This window comes from Micropterus salmoides, unplaced genomic scaffold, assembly GCF_014851395.1.
Source record: "Micropterus salmoides isolate LMB-PRFRI ecotype aquatic unplaced genomic scaffold, ASM1485139v1 Ms_hic_scaffold_5, whole genome shotgun sequence".
NCBI classification, from domain to species: domain Eukaryota; kingdom Metazoa; phylum Chordata; class Actinopteri; order Centrarchiformes; family Centrarchidae; genus Micropterus; species Micropterus salmoides.
In genome coordinates, this window is record NW_024044237.1 from 16,924,764 (window position 1) to 16,943,912 (window position 19,149).

The window sequence follows — 19,149 nt, forward strand, 5'->3', positions numbered from 1 at the left end:
TATGACCCATTTGCAAATAAAGATAAATCCCTTTTATGTGTGTCCCAGTTTTATATGTGTGTTTGGACTGACCCAGTGTGAAAATCTCCCAAAGAAGAATGCCGTATGACCACACGTCGCTCAGGGTGGTGTACAAATTATGGAAAATACTTTCTGGTGCCATCCACTTCAGGGGAAGGAAGGTCTGAACGAAAGAAAACAAAAACACTCCATGTGAAGAGCTATTTTGAAACATCACACCTTCAACTGGGTTAAAAGAGTCTCTTAGGACCTTATTTGCAGTATGTTATTTAGATGACTGCTATTTCATTTTGGTAAGTAATATTCATTACATTACTTTCATGTAATGCATGCAAATGTACATGTACATTCAAGTGTATGCAAACTAAATAGGAACAAGAGCCAGATGTCAAAAATTAAAAATGCCTTTCAGGTGTATAGGTTCTGTTTGTTTTTTTATAGATGTTCTGTGCAATGATTTCGCCACTTACGCTGCCTTTAGAGATGTAGTTGGAATCATGCATGATGTCTCTGGCCAGGCCAAAGTCACAGATCTTCACCAGTTTGCCTTCACAGATCAACACATTCCTGGCAGCAAGGTCACGATGGACACACTGTGGTGGAATAAAATGAAATAAAATAGCTGTTTTTACACTTCAGGTTTTATGCAGATTAAACAAACAATATTTAAAGTGTTAATTAGTGAGCTTTAGAGGTGCTGGTAGGTGGCTTTTGTTATTGTCAGACCAAGCCAGGTTTGCCTTTTTCCCCTTGTTTCCAGTCTCTATGCTATGCTAAGCTAACTCCTATTCTACTCCTATTCGGAGTACAGGCATGAGTGGTATTGATCTTCTCTTCTAAATCTCAGTCAGAAAGTTAATTATTTCCCAAAATGTGAAACTGTTCATTTAAATTTAAACAACTATTCATAATATCTTACATTCTTAGAGGCGAGGAACTCCATCCCCTTTGCTACTTGGTAGCTGAAGCCCAAAAGATCGTCATAGGTGAGAGTGGGAGAGTCACCGATGGCCAGGTCCAATCCGCCGCCACCTGAACACGATTACAAGGTGAGACGACAAACGTAAGAAGAAGAGAAGGTGAGGAGCGTTCAAGAATGAAGACATTGTCTTGTCGTTTGGGGAAACTCCAGCTGTCCTGTGACTGCATGGGCTGAGATGAAGCTCATGCCCTTCATATGCTGTGACATTTGTCCATATATTCTCTCCAGTCTTTGATCCCTAAGCAAATTGCATTCCTTGATTTATGAGTCTGAAACAATTAATGTGTTCATGAATTGCACTATTTCAAGTTTGTGTTAAAAATAGCACTTTTTACACATCATACAGCTGGACAGCAGACATACACGGTTGGTCTCGCCTCATACTGTACTGCTATCTCATTCTGCTTTGTTTCCTGTGATCAGTGTGCTGAATTCGTCACACTTGTTTTCATTTACAACTCTGGAAAATGAATTATTGTCAACTGGAGAGTCTACAGTCTTACAACATCAACACAGACACACACATGGGCTCAAATCAAACCTTGTTCCTGATAGATGTCCTGCTGGTAGGGAGACTCGTATGGGGAGGGCTGGATGTCTGCGTACTTTATGCTGTCTATCTGCTCCTGCATGGGTACGTAGATGGAGGGCTCATCTTTACTCATGTCCATGTATCCTCCATCGCTCTCACTTCCAAAGGACACATAGCTGGTGGGATACATGAAGCATGAAAAGATGCAATGTACTAAACTGACCTAAATACACCTTTATTCGTGGTTCCTCATCATATCAAACGTTACATCTCTTGGTATGTGACAGCAGAAATTTCAATTAAGGAACCCCCCGTTATATTATATTACACACAATGCTCCTTTGTGCAGGGATTTTGTGCATTTTGTTTGCTCATCTCACCCTTTCCTCTGGCTGAGTGGGGTGCTTCCTCTAGAGATGAGACAGCCGTCGTCTTGGTTCTTCTCAGCGTAGTACTGCAGGAGGGTGTGCTTGTTCCTGTGCAGATAATCCACCAGGTCACCGTAGCGACAGTACTCAGTCACCAGATAGAGAGGGCCTGATTGGCGGAAGAAGAAAAGTTGGAAAATTTGGGATATGGGACACTAATAAACATTAATTTCACTATAGGCGGGCACCCTTACTTTTCACACAAATATACAAAAAAAGTCATTCATTAAGCTAACTTAAGTTAGTTAAATGGAGTCCTTTATAATAACATTAATTTCATGATTTTTATTTATTACTTGATAATTAATTACTCAATAATTAATTTTATACACTTGAATAATATTGTATAAGGTAAGTTATTCAATAATATTTATGACATGTTCATATATAAATTATTTATTTCAATATTATTAAGGCAATGCATTTTTTTGTCTTTGTAGAAAATATGTCAATAATTTCCTTTAAAAAAGCTATTATTTGTGAATTTTTAAACTATGCATGATTGAAGTAAACATTATGTGTTTTGCTGCTGAAACTGACTACATTATTACATAACTGTGATTAATAAATAAACAAATAATAAATGGTTTAAATCATACATAGGTGTGCATCAGCAGCTATCTCTTGCTCAATGAAATTAAGAAAAACGTGCGCATTCTTATCACATGTAAAATGTAATTGTATCTATTTACATCATGAACTGATCATATAGAATACAGACTATGAGCTTTTTTCAACAAAATCAACTACCACTATTTTGTGTAAAGTAAATGAAAATCTATAAAATTCTGAAAAAGTACTATATACTTTTTTTTGTTCTTGTTAAAGAAAAAAATTTGGCAACATTCTGTTGATTCAAGTACTCATCTCATTAGTCACGGACAGATTGGACAGAGATGAACCTCAGCGGGAGGTCACAAGTTGTGTTTTCTTCCTTAAAAGGGTATTGATGTGTCATAGCATTTTTTCCTTTAGAGAACATTTTAATGGAAAATGTGTTTTGTGAGTTCACAGACAAAGAAGGGAGACAAGCAACCAATATCTCTGAACCCCCACATGTTGCCTTTGCAAAGAAAGGTTTGGTTGGCGGTTCCCTTTAAGTTTCCCATGAAGAAAATGCTCACCACTGATATCAGGTGCTGTTAATGCCTAAACTAGCATAGCACTGGTTCACAAGGGAGGCTCACCATGTTTGGTGCAAGCTCCTAGCAAGTTCACAATGTTGAGATGAGGACCCAGGTGACTCATGATCTTCAACTCTGACATCAGAGCCTGAGTCTCACTCCTCCTGGCTGTAGCTGGATGGAGAGAGAGAGGGAGGGAGAGAGAGAGAGAAAAAAAAAGAGGTAGCTAGGTGTGAGAACAGGGGGAACAAAACATACTGAGATCAGAACACATTGCATCCTTGCCAAACTGCTCAATGACCCGTTGGCTGAAACTCGAACCAGGCTGGCAACCAAACAAAAGCTCAGCAGGCTGCTGCTCTCTCTGAGCTCGCAGGAATATGGCTCTGCTGTCACAATATTTGACAGCTATACGCAGGGGACTTGACAGTGACTCGCACATGGCTTACTGCAGTGTTTTTATATTATATGTCTTACATTTCAGCATTTTCACGGCCACTTTTGTGCTGGACTGGGAATGAGTGAGACCATACGCGGTTGCCTCGACCACCCTGCCAAAAGCTCCTGATCCAAGAGTGCGACCTGAAACACAAAGAAAGTCTCAGTGGGACAGAGTGTGAACGAAGCACATGGTAGACCTGAAAAGGAAGGGAGAACCTCTCTTTTCATTTAAATTTTAATGTGAACAAACCTCTTTGGTATCTTGTTATTCCTTGGACAGTGAGATTAGAAACTTGCTTGAGGAGGTTTTTAACAGATGGTCCAGATTACTTTCATGAGCAGAGGTCTAGCCATGGAAGGTCTGAGTAAGCTTGGGAAGCTTCCTGTTTGTAAGGAGCAGCTGACTACCACCAACACATCATCAAAAACAAAAGCGCTTTAAAAACGGGGTGGGATTACGGCCAAGAAGACAAGTTTAACAAACCTCACTTATATTCTCGCTTGTATTCTAGCCTCAACTTTGCCCAGACGACCCAAACCACCCACAGCACTAAAGTCACCTGGTGATAGTTACATACTCACTTGTTTGGTCTTGGCTGAGCAACAAGCAGACCATTCACAAAAAGTCTGTTTAGTCGGATATTAACTAGTGAAATGGACACATTTTTAAGTGCAACAGAAAAACTGCAACACATTTCTTTTTTAGCTCCACAACACAGGAGGGCCAAGAGCAATAAAAATCAGCAATATAAACAATAAAGGAATAATAATTCAATAAGCAATCATAAATGTGTCAAATTAAATACAAATTAACCAAAGCAGTAACTAAAATTATTACATTTAATACATAAATAATATAATATATAATAATATATATAGATAATAATTCATCTATTTCATGCATACAAATGCAGGGTGCCATGTAAATAATAAGAAAGTTGCCAAAAGGAAACCAAATAGTGAATTAAATAAATTTTTTTAATTTGCTTTAAGTATTCATTATTATTAATCTATATTTATATACCTTTAATTATGTATATTTTTAAAGACCTATTACTTTACTTTATTACCTGAGCCTCAGTATTTGAAATTACAAGTACAAGTAATTACAAGTATTTGAAATGTATATGTTTTTTTATTTACACCTAAAACTGGCTTTATTTTTGACTTGGTGAAATGTATACAATGGCAGCACATCAAAGTCAAGGCAAGTCCATTTGTACGCATCAAGTGTCTCTTCGGGCTTCACAGGCCCCATATCAGCATCAGTTTTCTCTCCTGTCCCTGTTTGCCTGAGGACTCACCCAGCACCAGGTTGTCTCGTGGCATTTCCCAGGCCAGGTTGTAGGGCAGGTGGATGGGGTCCACATAGATGTACTCATGTCCATCCTGGCTCACAGACTCTATCACCTTCCATCTGATCTCATAGCGAGGTTTCTGAGAACACAGAGAAAGAAAAAAAACACACACAAAGAAACACACATGAAAACAGAAGCAGCAAAGAAAGTGTGCATTTTAATTCACCATACTTTGTATTTCCACATGACGTGTGAAGAGCAACTCTCTGATTGGTGAATTTGTTACTTTGTTTCTCACCTTCCTCCATACAGCGATGAGGATGATGATAGACATGATGATGATGGCCACTAAGGCCAGAACAGCAGCCAACACTGCCACCTGGGAGAACAGTGCTGCAACAGGAAAAATGACGCAGAGCATTAGCCTGGATGAAGTTAAGGTTGGGAATATTTAACCAAGTTGTCTCAATTTCATTTATATAGCCTGATATCAAAAACCACAATTTTATCTCCAGGGGCTTTACAATCTGTACAACAACACCATCTATCCTTAGACCCCCTATATTTATAGCTTAAGTACAAACAGACAAATTTTGTCCTGTCTAACTGTTTGGTGTTCTGTGTCTGTAAAATATAAACTTTTCAAACATAAATCTTGTTGTTTTTTTCTAGACCCCCATGAGTTTGTTTAGTAGTAGTAGTTTAGTAAAGTGATATACTGTTAATTTACACAGTTAAAAGAGTAAACATGGACATGGCCCTTAAGTGACACTGAAATATAAAAAACACTAAATTTGGATTCTTCACAGACACCTACTGCTGGACACCAGTTTGACGTCTCTTCTGTCGATGAGTCCTGCTTGGTTGCTGGTCTCACAGCGAACTGTGACCTGCCGGGGCTTGTGGAAGGTCACCTGGCTCTGCACCTGGCTTATTTTACGAGTCTCACTGTAGCTGACGTTGGTCTGGATGCTCAGCACCTCCGGTTCTGGTATCAGCGGCTGCCACAAAGCTGTCTGGTTGCTGCACCTGCAGCAGGACGTGAGATCAGCGGGTGGAAACACATAATTTGCTGCAGTGCAGAGTCAAAAGGAATCAAAGTCGATGCTCAAGTAAGTAAAATAAATTTCTGTGTATGGTCAGCCCCCTAGTGTTCGCTGTGTGACAGTTCAGTGATGAATGGGTGGTGGTGTGACTTACTTGAGCATGCTGTCACAGCTGTACCACTGTACGGTCGGGGTTGGGACCCCCTCAGCTACACAGGTCACTAAGTGTCTCTTCCCAGGGAGGTGCTGGTCAGTCAGGTCTTTAATCTGAGAGGGAACTACACACAGGAGGTGCAGCAACCATAACTCATTACTAACTTGGATACAAAGAAAGTATGTCCTTGATTTTCATATGCAAAAATATTACTTTTAAATTGTCTGTGCTTCATATCCAGGCCTGTGGGTTATGAACTAAACGTCAACAAGAACACCCTGTATACTGTGATGATTTTAAGTTTCTTAAAATAGCCTCTCACCATGGACCACCAGGTCAAATGTCACTTCCTTTGTGTCATCTCCATTTGTAACAAGGACGGTGTAGAGGCCCTTCTGTTCCGTCCTTACCCTCACCAAAGTGAGAATAGTTACATACCTGAGGTAGAAGATGTATGGACAAAAGGTGAGAAAAATGAATAAAATTTGACTCTTCACTGCTCTTTTCCTCCAATATATATTCTCTACAGGCTGCATGTCATGCTTTTCATCAGACACAAAATGAATTGTGGTCTTTGTCTCTATGCATTAAGAACCATATAAAGTAAGGGGACGTATTTCCACAGGGAATGCAAACTCATTTCAAGATTTATTTCCAGAGAACTCAATGGGATGTTTAGGAAAATAAGCACCCCGGCCTTTTCCTTTTAGGTTTACCCTCCAACTAAGACATCTCCCCTCATCACAATATAAACTTCCTAATAAGCTTTCAATTGCATTTTACACAATTGGATCAAAAATACGGAGGGAGAATACATCATAAAAGAATATGGGCTGTCTTAAAAGGAAATGTTTGGCTGTTCTCATCTGCAAAGCTGAAAATCTTCCTTTTAGGGGTTAAGAGCTCTTTAAGAGGAAACCCCTCTTCTGACCACAGCTTAAAACGCTTCATAATAAACAATATTGTCTGCTGATGACTGGCTACCATGAACTCACAATACAGTGGACTGGAGATTTATTTGTTTATTGTCTTTGTATCTATGAGTTTTTCCCTATTGACTGTGTAATCATATATTTTTTTATAGTTTGTTTTGTTGATATGATGTGTTGACTGACTGGTCGGGTGCATGGGAGTGCCTGGACAATGTGGTTGTTATTATGTGCTAAAGTTAACTATAAAAAATATAGTCATATCAGGTATTTTTTTTATTTTTTTATTTGTGCGCTCAGTGGTGTTTCTCCATGTTTCAATTGAGCACACAGATGATATTTCACAACATGCATGTTGTCAAAAAAATGTGAAATCATGCTCCTGCAATTAAAACATTGTTTGGGTTTTTTTTTCTGAAAGAGATGTGTGAGTTGTGACAGGTATCTTGTGTTTATGGCTCCTGTGTGATGAATGATGGAGTACTGCCCTCTAGAGAGTATTGTGTTTCTCTCTGCGGAGGCCTTATCTGGTGATGACTGACAAGAGCTGGACGCCTCTGGAGGCGGTCACCCTAACAGGGTGTTCAAATGTATCAAAAGTATATTACTTTATGGTATGTAAGGAATTTTTAAGGTTAAAGAACAGCTGAAGAGTCTAGTTGGATGTCTTACCCAATTTCATGCTCTTGTCTGGTTGTGATGGTTTTGTCCCCCTTGATGGTGGCGCCATCTTTGCTCCAGCGGACCTGAGGGGGAGGGTAGGCTTCAATTTTCACCCTGAGCTCCACGTTCTCTTGCAGCTTGGCTGAAATGTTTTGTTGCTGAGCAGGAGTCACAACTACGAAGCCTCGCTCTGTAGAAAAAAAGTGATATCAGCAACATAATGTCAAATGTCATATACTTGATCTTCTGCACAAAATGTATCTTATGTCTTTAAGTAAATGTGTCTTATATTAACCATGCATTCATACACTTATTCTTGCTTGGTGTCTTGATGCAAGTCTTAATTCAATAACAATTTTTGTAATTGCGGGAACTGACAAATAATCATATTTAAATTTGATATTTCGAACTTGTTAGCAAACAATTGCAAACATTTACACATGTACAAGACACTTCGCAACATTAGCATTCATTTGTTTCTGGCCACCTGACAAATCTAAGTAAATTATTCGCTTTCTTTAAGCTCTGTTTTGTACTCCACCAACTCCTGAGAAAAACTGTTTGGCTCTTTAGCTGTTAAATTCTGGAAGGCCAGAAAAAACTAAACAATTACCTAAAATATGCTATATATATATAAAAATATATAATTGGTTATATTTATGTTAGTTCACTGAACAGGAGGCTAGAGACGGTATAATATGCTTCTGCTGTTCCTTGCTGAATGTCTGTGGTCAGACACTATCTGTCTTTTCCACTGAGATGTCCAGAAAGCCCTACTAAACTGTCCTGGTCTCCATGGAGCATGGCGGTTCAAGTTATTCAAGGATTTTATAAACATAACACACCTCGCTGCAGATAGAATAAGCATTCACAGACCCAAATGCATTCAGTGACTGTCAAGAGGGAATGAGAAAGAAAAAATTCAGTGTGATGAACCCTGCTTTTATTGGCTCTCAAGTTGCTGCTTGCAAGATCACATATCTATACATGCTGGACTTACTGTATGGTAATAATTGAAGTCAAAACTCAGTTACACAAATATTTCTTGGTAACTCCATGAGTTTATTCCCAAAAGTCTAAATATAGAGTTGCTGTAGCTCCTGGTTTGAAGCTCTGTTTTTCAAGGTACCACTCAGGGCATCCACACCATGACAATGGTTTATTTCACACTTTGAACAGAAATAAATAAAAGACTTAATTTCCTTTAAAAGAAGCACCTCGCTCACCTTGACTTGCAAACGTTTACATAATAAGCAGTCTTCTCTCTGTCAGTAAAACACAATAATAATCTGTCCAGCATCAGTTTGTTTTAGTTCTGGTTCTGTGAAAGTGTGTGTGTGTGGGTTACTCTAACCGAGCACAGTGATGTTGACGCTGGCAGAGGCAGTCTGGTCTTGGACACTCTCGAGGACATGGCAGTCATAGCCTCCGCTGTGGGCCACCGTGGCATTAGGGTAGATCAGGTAGGAGCGCATGCTTGTTGGGGACAGGACGTCTGTCAGCGGCTTGACCTGAACAACCATGAAGGGAGAGGCAAATGATGAGGATGTGACATTTTATCATCATGGCGTATATGTGCTATCTGCTCACATGACAGAATCACCCATAAAAAATTAGGTAAAGCTGCCTCCTTAAGAAACAAGAAGAAATATCAGAGTCAGTCAACAAAGCTAAACTTCTCTCTGGAGATAGTCTTCTTCATCTTCATAATGATCCAGAACTTAAGAAGAACCAAGTGTTACAATATCAACACCACATGTTATGAGAAGAACTGACACAGAGGGATAAAATTGAGGTGTGTCTCTATCTGGGCTCAGTCATGAGGCCTGAGAGTGATCACAGAGGGAAAGCGGAACAAAAGCGCTTGTTCTGCTCCACTCCTACTCACCTCGCTGTTGGGCATATTCCAGGAAAAATACACTAGCTCCACTCCGTGCACTGTGCAGTTTACTGTCAGCGGTTCGCCCTGCTTCAGGACGGTCTTTGACGCATTGATGTAGGCGTCGATGGCCTCTGGGACTGAGATGGGAAGGGAGAGGATGAGGGAGAGGAGGAAGAGGTGGTGATAATGTGATTCATCAAAACAATATATAGAAAAGTCTCCTTCACTGCTAATCAATCACATAATTGTACAAATATAAACCCTGAAATTAATATATTTTTATCTCATCAGTACAAGTCAGAACTGAACTTAGCAACTGGCTTCTGTAGTTTCATCTCAGCAAACAGAAACTTCTGTTTGTTCAAGCCAAACTCTTTAACCTGAACACCTACCGAAAATGCTGACGACGCAGAAGCCCTGAGACTCTTTCACCTCCCCGTTCAGCTCTCCACGACACACGTAGGTTCTGTCCTCCAGCTGTGCTTTGTACCCCTCGCTAGGAACATAAAGCCCCTTGATGGGCTGATCGGTGTCCCTCTCATACAGGGTGACAATGATGTTGGGATTGGTGACCACGCAGGGGACGGTGCTTTCCTCACTGGTCTTCGTCACCATGCCATGGGAGCTCTCTATGAACCATACATCAGGGTCTGCAGGCAGAAAGAGGACTCATTTGTTTAATTGTGGATCAATTATACAGTTCCGTATGACATACCAACAAAACATTTTACTATACAAATTTTTTTTTCTAATTATCTAATACTTATTTTTCTGTTTTCCAAGATCTTCCTGGAGTAATTTTAGTGCAGTTGTGCATTGCATTGTTGGACAATAATGTGCATTAACAGCACACCCAAAAATCTGTATGTTTTCAGCAGTTTTTTAGTATGCATACTGACTTTTCTGTGTTTTTTATTTTGTTATTTTACCGATGTGAGCACAATTTTTTGTTGCTGCTTTATGAATGAGATAGCCGTTATGACACTAAACAGTTAAATTATAGGAGAACAAACCAGACCTCACCTGGGACAAAAACAGCCACCTCCTTAGTTTCTCCAGTGAGTCGATCGATGCACTGATACACCCCTGTGTGCTTCCAGCTCAAGTTCCACAGGGTCAAAACACTGGAAGTGACGCTGCTTTGCACGATTTTGTAGTTCTGACCACCATTTTGAACTTGTTCCACTTGGAGGATTGACACATCGTCCCTCTTGAACACCCAGGTGGTCTCCTCTGAGCCAGAGCAGGTGAGGTTGAGGGAAGAGCCCTCAGCCAGGACGAGCTCTTTGTCATCAGGTGAGAGCTCCAGGCAACACAACTCAGTGCAGAAATACAGGAGAGCTACAGTTGGTAAAGCAAGGAAAAAGGTCAGGTTGGCGGTCAAAGAGAAGGGTGCAAGGGGTCAAAGGTTAAATCAACAATACATGCCAGATCCTGTTCTATCTCGAAATGATGAAAGATATGAGTTGCCTGGAGTGGATAAGTTGGAGGATAATGATGCCTCAGTCAGTGACAGATGTATTTAAAGTGACAGAGGTCAGGCTGAATGCATCAGTTGACAACAAGGCATTGTGTTACCTTACAGGCTGCAGCTAATAAATAATACAAAAAGATACCCTATTGACATCATTACTGTATATACACTTAATTAAACCTTTTGAAATGACCGCTTCTCTCGGTAAGCATGACATAAAATAGTCTACCTACGCTTGGCATCATGCTCTTCGGTTTCCTGCAAAAACAGCTGTGGTCTTTTTTTGTGTTTAACGAAATTGAGTCCTCACCAGTAACGGTGACTGTCAGATGGAGCGTGGATGCCGTCACCCTCCTCATGGTGGAAGCCTTCAATGCGCTCAGTTCTGCAAACAAACAGAAGGGATAACAACTCTGATTAAACTTAATGTACCCTTATTGGAAATATTTGGCCTCGACAACATTGCCTCAGCCAATATTTGTGACAATATTAGATATAGATCATTCTGTCCACAAAACATTTGATAAAATTCAGAAATTAACAAAACAGCAGGTAAATGTAGTTTTAGTTTTTTAGTTCATTCAATTTAAATACAGCACCACACCAATTAACATCACTCCATAAAAATTCATATCATGATGGACTGAATCCTCATGAGTTCCAGCGGGTCAGGTTAACCAAGAATGGACATAAATTCACAAACAAAGAAAATAAAAATTATGGTCTACTCATACTAAAGGAAACACACAAAAAGTATTTAGTTTGTTATCAAGCTGCTTTCTTGAATGGTTTCTGGCCAGCACACACAGTCTGAGGTGCAGATGCAGCGCACTCTGGAGGTATTTGATGCCTCGCTGCACCAGGACAGAGCGACAATGTCTGGCTCTTTTTGTTCCAGGTTCACCAGCATTCTGCCCACTAACAAATGGGTCACTGTGTGCAGCTTTGCACACTCACTGGCAACAATGCTGCGTCCAAGCTATTCTAGAGCCGTGCTGAGCCATTAATTGGTTCTGGTGTAAACAAAAGTAAAAATGAGGGCATTCACATAAGCTGCTGACACAGGAGCACACTAAGGATTTTGCAATACTAATGGGATATCATGTTGTACACAAACATGATATCAATATCCTAGAATACATTTAAGAGCTAGAGGGTGACTAATACTGAGTGTGCCAATGCTGACTAATGCTTAGTGTGCCATCCTCAGCATTAACTACTGTTAGCCAGTTTCACTGCAAAGTAAGACGGCAGATTGAGTAGCGGAGGAACGGTTTGTTATTATGTTTTGGATGGGGGTTAGGGCCAGCAGCACACAGACGTCTGGAAACAGTTAAGGATGGATCACAGGCCTGTACGCAAGAGGGTGGGAAAGAGGGAGAGGGCGGAAGAGCGAGGCTTGGGAAGAGCGAGGGTGGAGGAGGAAGAGAAGGAGGGGAGTCAGTGGAAAAATTGTGAAATGCATCTTGAGAAATCTTACCCCATTGAACATTTTTACTTGATAGTGCAATCCAATTTTACAATCTCTATTTTAAGAACCTGGACTATCTTCATGCATTATGTAATAGAACACGTGTTTAGATTACACCTCTCCAACTTATCTGAAAATTTTTATTTATCATTTGAACATTTCTGGCAACACCACCTCAAGGCTGTATCTATGAAAGTGTATCAAAGTTACAGATTTCTTTTAATGGCTATATTTTCATATAGAGGAGATAAAGGATTTAATCAGTTTGGGAATGGTGGTGAGTTAGAAGAAGGCAGTTACTTAAACCAGATACACGTTGTCTCTCTAGATTTACTGCCTTAGGCACTTCCGCTCCCAAAACGAAAACCTCTTGAGTTGCTCCAAAAACATGACTGGTCCATTTCCTCCCGGCCTCCTGGTTCTAATAAAAAGGGGCGAAGGAGAGACTGACAGAGAGCAAGAGACAGAGAGAGAAACTTTTTTTCCCCTTGTGTTGTAGTTCATACATATGCGGAAATGCACACATCCTTAGTGGTACATAATGCATGCTACATGTGCTAAAACACACACACAGGCACTTGCTGCATTACACTCAAACCCACCCCCCCTTACGAACAGATCTCTCCCCCCTTTTCCTTTTTGTCACTCGTGTCTGTGTACAGTTCATGTTCCCACAGTACTTCTCTTAAACTTTCCCAGGACCACTGATACACTTGGGACCCTGCTGGTCGTGACGGCGGGAGTGGGGGGTCACCTTATCCCTGGGGGCCCCAGCAGCCAGCAGCGAGGGACTGTCCACTGAGGAAGCCATAAATCAGCACTTAGGAGTAGCACTAACCTCAGTGTCAGTGATGAGGACTTTTGAGCGACAACAGCCAAACACGGCAACGCCAAAAGAATGTGTCGCTTGGCAGCATTAAGACTAACAAATCTTATTGTGACTGACTGCTGATGTTATTTTTTCGCTAAAACAAGCCAAAAAGCTACATTAGGGCTACAGCAGCATCTGAATCTACATCTGAGATCAAACAGCAGAAAACATTCTTTGCTGAATAAGACTCTCAGTGTGTTCACATCTAATTTTGGGGTCTTTGAAAAAGGACGGAAAAATAATGTTTGGCTACTGCAACACGATGAGGTTTGATGTTGACTGATGGGCAGTGGGGGACACCTTCCAGAAGGAATATGACCCTCAAGATAGGATGTGCTGACTAGGATCAGAGGGCCAATGGGAGCCTGAAGACTGAACACTATGGTGAAATTAATCCAAGATTTAAGAACATGCAACAGTAACATCAAAGTCGTAGTCATGGCGTGATGTGACGCTTAAAGGGAGTTTTAAACACTGTTGAAAACATACTTGTTTTTGTGCTCATCTCTGTCCTGGTCAAGTCTTTGTGCACGAAAGGGAACATACAATACTATGAAGTGTTAAAAGGGTCAGGACACTAATGAATCTGCCAAGAAAGTTTGGCAGCATTTCAAAGAGTTTGTTTCCCACTTAATAAAAACACTTAGTAGTAGTTTGACCCCTAAAACACAAAGTAGCTCTTTGTTTGAACCACAGAGGCACCAGAGTGGTGCTTGAGACAATTTACAGTAAGAAACATCCACAATATCCACAAGTCAACCCAAGTCAAGTGGTTCTCAGTCTGAGGATGAGGTCTTGTAGCGGGTCTTAAAGAGATGATTGAAAGGAACTGAAAAACATTTGTATAACACATATGTTTATTGTTGTCTTTTTAATCTTTGAAATGGGATACTCCATTCCTGCAATGATCATGGAGGTCTGAAAAAAAACAGTGTTTATGTAAAGTGATGGCACAGTAATCACCATGATGGATAAACTGTTATCCCACTGTATGAGTTTTCCCACAGATGCTGGGAATTTGGTGGCTGATTGACCCTTCCCTAGTTTTCATAAACAACCCTGCTACACTCAAAGTGTCACTAGCTAATGAGGAAGAATGCTAAAATGGACCTCAGCGGGATGCAGGCAGCCCACGCACTGCCCCACAGCTGCCTGTAATCCCCACTTCTGGGATTATCTATATATACCATAGCTGCGTGTTTTATTTAAACATCTGGCAGTGATGAAGCAGTCCTGGATGAGGTGGGAACTGCTTTGCGAACCACATTTGCAGTCAACTGTTTGCTTGAGTGTGTCCCAAGGGGGGAAAGGTTTCACTTAAAAAAAGGAGGGGGCAAATTGTAATGTGTAACAAAAGAGAGAAAGATGTCCAAAAAACCTCCCAAAGTGCAGCTCTCACTTCCTGCATGGGGAAATTTTCTGGCCTTGTGTGGGTGTGAGGCAGTGATGCATCAATGACACAGCAGAGCACCACAACCACTAACCAAATACTCCTGGAGACACGCCACAATGAGAAGAGGACAAACTGCACATAACGAAACTTCTACAAAGAGAAACAACTGCCTTAAATAACAAGCTGCACAGAAAAGATGTAAACTCACAATCAGAAATGTGGAAAAACAAGTACAAAGAGCAAAGACGGAGAAAAAAACAAACAGAAAAAAACAATCAACATACAAAAACAGAGCAATTAGACCAATGACAAAGCATGAAAAACCACTGACACACCGCAGTGATACTGGACACAACACCAGACAGTGGAACAGACAGCAAAGGGAGCACGCAGACATCCATCCACCCATCCACCCATCCATCCATCGTCAACCGCTTATCCTGCGTACAGGGTCGCGGGGCACGCAGACACACAAAACACAATTTATAGGAAACACTACATCAAAGCACAGAGTGGGACAGCAGAGGGAGCGCATACAGTCTTACATCACAGTGATGTTTACAGGAAGCTGTGATCTGCAAAACAAACATCTCCAATTTCACGGCCACTTCACTCCAATGCAAACAATTATAGCTCAGATAAGACTGACGATGAACTATCACTGACATTTAACACTTTATTAGGACATATACTAAATCATGTGGCGAGAATAGCTGAATAAATGAACACCTCATATTCGTCTTTTTTTCCTTTGTGGAAGGATGTCATGTTTTCTCGACATATCTCTGAACAGCAGGACTTGGGAGAGCTCTGTAGGAAAAAAATGACCCAGCGTGTCATGTGCCTTGGACAGACCCAAGATGCACTGCTCCCACCCCAGGCGGCCTCACTGTCCCCCAACGTGACACAATACACATACTGTACGTTACCAACTGCAGACTCATGAGTATAAGGCGGTTTCAGCTGCGATAGCACACATGTCATCAGCATGCTGTCGGAATATGTGAAGTGTGCTGTTTGCTTATGGAGACTGTGTTGGAGCCTTAAATGCTCTGTAAGACCTTAGGGGAGCTTCAAAGTAAGGTGATAATTCTCTGTGGTTTTCCATTACACATTGTCATTTGATCTATTGTTAATATAAAGATATTGATTGTAGTAGCTAAATGAAAACCTCTGACGCTCTCACTTCTGACAGTCTCAGTCAATGGAAATATACAAATCACCATCGTAGAAATGCCCCACATTTTCTACAATCCAGAAACGTGTCTGTCGTAATAGTTTGGACAAATGCTGAGTATGTGAGTATGCAGTACAAATTGAGGCTCAAAAGAGGTCTTAAAGTTTAGTAATAGTTGGAGACTTGGCTCCCTTACAGTAGACTGAGCCCCAACAAGAAGTTGCTGTTACACAGCTGGACACGGGGCTTTGAAAACCTCTGTATCAGCCAAAAAACAGCTTGCATCCTGTAATTTTAGAGCTTGAAGCAGCACTATAGCCATCTCAAGTTTTCTTTATCTGATTCTGGTCATTCTCAAAAAATCTCCCTCTGCTTTTATTCAGTTCAGCATTAGGATACAGTGACTGCGAGTGGTCTTGCCTCAGAAACCAAAGTGGCTCTGTACTCATGCTGAGGCAACACATGTTTGGGAAACTGCGGATTTTGGTTTGCTCCCTTTCAAACAGAGTTGTAAATGCTGTTTTGTAGTGGCGGTGGGGGGATGTAAAGGGCTTCTGGGTAAAACTGATAGTTGCAGAATTGTAGACTTAGATGTGGCTAGTGTTTGATATCAGTTTAATGATCTAATTTTCTACTCATTTGGGAGCCTAAATGAAAGGAAAATGTTTAAGATTTCAAAAACTAAAGCAGCTGTTGTCACTGAAGTCATGTAAATTTTTCTCATTTTCTTGGGCAGTTAATCTTTGGCTTACTACCAGTTAGGCTGTAATTTTGTGTGTGTGCTTTGTCCCAGTCCCAGCCAATTCAAACTGTTTGTGCTCACAGGGAATACAGGGATATCAGATATATTTGCTAGCATAAGCAGCATCACATCCACCTACGTTTTTCTTCTGAGACCTCCCCACCCGTCTGCACGCCGTTACCATCATTTATCCTGCACACCGGCCGTCCCTCGAACACGAGTCCCCCACCCAGCCCGGTGAGAAATGGAGGACGCCTACACACACTTGCAGTCCCTCCACTCTTACACACCCACGCCCACCTCAAAGAGAAACAGAAACAGCTGAATACAATTAGGCCTCACTGCCTTTAAATTCCACTCACTTCCCCATATGCAATAATGTTGAAAGGATGTGGAGTAAAAAAAAAGAGAAAGAGTGACAGAGAAGCATCAATTTGGGGTGATCATTTATACTACTTATGCAATTTGCTGGCAAATTTTGATTTTATGTGTCAATTTTGACAATTATGGCAAAACAATCTTGGAATAGCTCTTTGGGGTATCTCTTTCTATGCATGAGTAGACAAACCAAGAGACATCCAAAAAAGTCTCCATTTTCCACTGTGTGGAATATTCTTATCTTATAAAAGCAGCAGATGGTTTTCCTTTGTCCTCCACTGCACTGTATCACCAATCATCAGCATGTTTTTGTTGGACTGAGGACAGCACAAACTCCAGAGTCGCGCTTTAAAAGAATCTAAAACTTCCTGAAAATCTGTATTTTTGTTCTGTAGTACATTCAGAAAGGATGTTGTGATTTCTTTCTGATGTTATACCCATACAGGGGTGGAAGAAGACACAACCTTTACTTGAGTAAAGGTAGTAATACCACAGTGTAAAAACAGCCTTGCATTAAAAATTATACTTAAATTTTGGACAGCTTATCTCTTATGTGTTTGAAAATGACGCCTTTCTTTGCATTTTAAGGCTGATTTCCTTCAGAAAGTGTGGTATTATAACTCAAAAAGAAACATTTCCTCCAGGAGTCATCTGTAAGAGTGCTCTCTTATTGCAGATGAGATGCAGCTGTCTGTCAGCTCTGCGTGAGTGGGTGGGAGGGAGAGAAGGAGGGAATGAGGGGGGGGAGGCCAGATGGACGGGCAGCCGTACAGGATGCTGTATCGCAGCACCACTTAGTGCTCTTCATTAAAGCTATTTGACTCAAATAAAAGTCTAAGTACAGCATTAAGGAAACAGTGACCTATAGGAGGACATGAAACAAAAGCTCAGTTCAAAAGTAAGCATGATGACTTATGAATCAGCCAGTTCAAGTAAGCGACCACCAGCAAGTCAGAGTCAGCTAGATTTAAATATAAAACAAGATGAACTGAGCAAGTGTAAGAATAATCATATGATGAGATGTCGGAGTGCTCTACATTACTTTCAAAACTCAAAACTTCATCCGGATCTAAACAACGTCACACTGGTTTTCAGGGCACAATTGCTGAGCAGCTGTGCGTTCAGGTCACGGAGGATAAATCACAAGAGGACAGAATGGGATCAATGTGCAAAACTTTCTGCTGAGCTCAAACTGTTACATATCGGCACATGTGAGCCGAATCAGACCCCTGGCATGTTTTCTGCATGGTCATAATGTGAAGCACATTTTCTCGCAGCGGCTGGCATGCGGTGAGCCCAGAGAGCCAGGAAACAGCTGATGACGAAGGATTAGGTCTGGGCCAGGGGAATGGAGCCGACTGGGCCGTGCTGCATCGGGGGGCCGGGGAGAAGAGCTGTGCTGCAACACATACCAGCAGCCTGACGCACAGGGAGAGAAATCCCCACTGGTCGGGAGGCAAATGAAACTTCACTTTGTTTTACAAATCCAAGCTATAAAGATTTGTTCTTTATAGTATGAGTATCTTTACTGTTTTTAAATTGCTGTGAAACGTTTAGCAAGAGACATCCAGCTGAACTATGATATGAATGCAATACTGTCTAATACTGTTGATGGTAAAAGTATGAAATGCATGTAATTTTCCAACAGCTCATCTGCAACAACAGTACGAGACAGTGCCTGGACCAAAATATCCACAGAGCAGATCAAGACTTCAAAAGGAAACTCCTAACTGTAGAGGAGGAGAGCAGCAGACACAAAATACATGCCAACATTGTTTACAACTTGTGCTAATTCAGATGCCCCCCCATATCAAAAAGGTCATCAGTGTACAGAAGATGTGCAGTTAACCAACCCAACAACTAAACAGCCGCACATAACAGGGAAGTGGGAAGGCTTTCAGGTGCAAAACATATGGCGGATTAGAGTGAAGAGACATGCATGTCACATGTGTGTCAGCCATGAAATAGCTCACATTGCTATAATGTAACTCATTCCAGGTACTAAAACCCTCTGTGATGAATCTGCAGAGATGATTCAACAGATTGTTTATGTCTGCTCCACTCTGCGTACCTCAGGCGAGACCGAATCACAGCTTTGTGAGGGGTTTACATTTAAAAAGGTTGACCAAGGCATTAAGTTATA

At 41.0% G+C, this 19,149-nt stretch overlaps 1 protein-coding gene across 2 annotated transcripts in view; it reads right to left on the bottom strand.

Annotated features, from left to right (window-relative positions):
- The window catches only part of pdgfrb (platelet-derived growth factor receptor, beta polypeptide), a 29,726-nt gene that overhangs the window by 5,738 nt on the left and 4,839 nt on the right, over positions 1-19,149 (bottom strand). For both annotated transcript variants that reach the window (XM_038699264.1, XM_038699265.1), the window contains exons 3-20: positions 11,285-11,359; positions 10,524-10,841; positions 9,893-10,150; positions 9,507-9,637; positions 8,973-9,129; positions 7,628-7,808; positions 6,349-6,464; positions 6,027-6,150; positions 5,644-5,855; positions 5,125-5,219; positions 4,833-4,965; positions 3,565-3,669; positions 3,151-3,261; positions 1,916-2,072; positions 1,545-1,711; positions 941-1,053; positions 492-614; positions 73-184 (exon numbers count right to left, since the gene is read on the bottom strand). In XM_038699264.1, coding sequence (XP_038555192.1) covers positions 73-184; positions 492-614; positions 941-1,053; positions 1,545-1,711; positions 1,916-2,072; positions 3,151-3,261; positions 3,565-3,669; positions 4,833-4,965; positions 5,125-5,219; positions 5,644-5,855; positions 6,027-6,150; positions 6,349-6,464; positions 7,628-7,808; positions 8,973-9,129; positions 9,507-9,637; positions 9,893-10,150; positions 10,524-10,841; positions 11,285-11,333 — 2,662 coding nt within the window. In that variant the 5' untranslated portion in view covers positions 11,334-11,359. The remainder of the gene's footprint in view (positions 1-72; positions 185-491; positions 615-940; positions 1,054-1,544; positions 1,712-1,915; positions 2,073-3,150; positions 3,262-3,564; positions 3,670-4,832; positions 4,966-5,124; positions 5,220-5,643; positions 5,856-6,026; positions 6,151-6,348; positions 6,465-7,627; positions 7,809-8,972; positions 9,130-9,506; positions 9,638-9,892; positions 10,151-10,523; positions 10,842-11,284; positions 11,360-19,149) is intronic.